The sequence below is a fragment of the Solanum stenotomum genome, unplaced genomic scaffold (genome assembly GCF_019186545.1).
Source record: "Solanum stenotomum isolate F172 unplaced genomic scaffold, ASM1918654v1 scaffold30471, whole genome shotgun sequence".
NCBI classification, from domain to species: Eukaryota; Viridiplantae; Streptophyta; class Magnoliopsida; order Solanales; family Solanaceae; genus Solanum; species Solanum stenotomum.
Genome location: NW_026030995.1, coordinates 1 through 2468, shown reverse-complemented (window position 1 = coordinate 2468; position 2468 = coordinate 1). Strand labels below are relative to the sequence as shown.

The 2468-nt window shown below is 42.7% G+C and overlaps 1 protein-coding gene across 1 annotated transcript; it reads right to left on the bottom strand.

The window, feature by feature from the left end:
* Nucleotides 1-770: 770 nt before the first annotated feature.
* Nucleotides 771-1889, bottom strand: LOC125851906 (uncharacterized). The gene has a single exon (XM_049531650.1). It carries the CDS (start codon nucleotides 1887-1889, stop codon nucleotides 771-773), a length of 1119 nt encoding a protein of 372 aa, XP_049387607.1.
* Nucleotides 1890-2468: the final 579 nt, after the last annotated feature.

Genomic DNA, 2468 nt, shown 5'->3' with positions numbered 1-2468 from the left:
GCATATATCGCGCGTCCTAAACAAGTAGGGGGCCCTTTTGTGCCAAGGGAAGGCCTAGCGTATTTGAAAGATGTATGTGTAGAATTGAACCATTTTGTTACCCCAAAGCAAATTTCGCATATAAAATGATGTTCAAGAAGCGAAAATAAGTAAGAGAAGTAGGGAATAAACGAAAATCACAAAGGAAAGGCCCACGCAGGGGTCATTTGAAAAGAGTACCAAAATACAAGAAAGGCAAGCCCACGCAGGGGCAAATAACAATAAGTACATATAGAAAAACCCACGCAGGGGCAAAATCTGCTAAGATGTTCCCATCGGCTCCGCCTCTGATCTGCTCTTCTTGTTCTGCGCCAAGAGATGTTGAAGCCTATATTGAATCATTAGCAAGTATCCTTCGCTCCGGCGACCTTTCTCTTCCCAGTCTTCGAGGCACATTCCGCTTTTCTTATCTCCAATCCATAAGTTAAGCTCTCCCAAATCGCTTCTCAAGCTTTCTAGTTCTTGAGTTACGCTCTCGAGGGCGAACTTATCCTCTTCTTGCTTTCGGAGAAATTCTTCATGCATTTCCTGGGCTTCTCTTCTTACCTCTCTCAGTTCTATCAAAGCTTTGGACTCTTTGTCCTCTACACTGCGGTAAATGTTCGGAACTGAGAAAGAGATACCATGTATATTGCACTTCAACCAAGCTTTGTAAGTTTCATCATACCCCGCATTAAATCGATCTATGGCAATAGTGTCCTTGTTCATTCGCACTGCTCTTTTCCATTCTCTCAGCATCTCTGAAGCCTCAGGCACTCTATCATCCTAATGTCAAACACATAAATACGGTAGTATACTTCTGGAGGTGTAGTCTGTCTTCTTCCAAACTGTCTCAAGACCCGAATGGGTGCATATGGGCGAATACCTCGAATACCTGGCAGAGGTAGCACAAGTTGTCTGTCGCCCCGTACTATGGCATCTTTCGAGATGAAACGGTCGAACATCCATTGGATGTTTTCTTCTCTCAATTCAGAGAAAATTTGAGCCCATCTTTCTCTAGTTCTTCTTTTTTCCAAGTCAGCCCAGAACAACATGTCATTCAAACTCTTAAGAGCATTATGCTCATCGAGGGTATGGAGTTCTTGAGTTCCATGTCTCTTCACCAAGTGACTCATTATCCACCATTGAAGAAGAAGGTTGCAACCTTGAAAGTAACGATGCCCCTCCTTGTATTTCCCCAAAGCACGGTACATGTCGGAAAGGATGACAGGTGCAATAGGATAATACTTTATTTGCCCTTGGTTCAGATGCCCGTGGAAGAGAGTGTGTGCAAGCATTATTACCCGGGTGTTGATACTGAGGCTCGGGCCGTGTGGGAAAACCATGGTGCCCAATAGTGCGACGGTGAATGCCAAAGGTCTGATCCCGTCCCATTCTTTGTAAGTGACCCTGAACTTTTGGTTGTAATTCGCGTAGAAGCTTGTGTTCCCGAATCTAACATAAAGATCCATAAAAGCAATGCTAGAACCTTCGGCCCAAAAAGCGTAATCTTTTCTTAATCCAAGCCAATTCACGATATCCTCGAGAGTAGGCTTGTTAGGGATTAAGATGTTTTCCTGCTTTCTCACTCTTTTTTCAAGCCCTGTACCGACTGTGTCTATTCTGTCCCGAATTTCCTCAATTGTCGGGGTGATTTCCATGGTTCCAAATCGGAACACCATTTTCTCGTTGTCCCAATAGCTTGTGAGGACTTCAATAAGTTCGGGCCATCCAACCATGTTGATGAGTTCTGTTAAGGCCCCTACATATTTGTTGAGGTCTCTTTTGTGAAACGTATTGAGGTCGTTATACCACATCTTGAGCAGAACTGGGGCTTCCACTACCATGTCAAATTTTGGAAATCGATCCATACCTACAAAACAAAATCCGGTTAAGATTCCCCTCCCCCAAATAGGCAACAATTAGGTTTCCATACATACATCTTTCAAATGTCAAACAATATGATATGTCGTTAGGTCGTGGACCTTGGACATGACTTTTGACGGTTTTACTAATGGACTTAACACGCCTTGGGTATTAAGCCGTCTTAGGCTAATGCTTAGATTTGGATTTGGTTTCGCTCTACTCTAGGTTGACTAGAATGGATTTAGAAATGACGGTTACCCGAGTCGGACAAACAACGGGGTGAAGTATAATAAACGACGTTGGATGACCACAAGCCAACTATTCGTTTATCACTTCCAAAGAATTTAACTTGTGTTTTTCTGAAGGACAGCCGTGGTAAGCCACGTAACCGCCTTTTCCTAATACAATCTATTTGCCGTTTGGCGGAATCGGGTGCCATGAATGCCACAATCAATATAAGATACAATAATTTAAACAAACAAACAGTTAAACACATAGCCAAATAATTAATCTTAAGGTTAAAACCATTCAAATCCCCAGCAGAGTGGCCATTCTATTTTATTAGGAAAATATATTTTGACTGG

What these genes read in the sequence shown, in the direction of transcription:
- LOC125851906 (XM_049531650.1), bottom strand. Translation starts at nt 1,889, where the DNA reads ATGGATCGATTTCCAAAATTTGACATGGTAGTGGAAGCCCCAGTTCTG.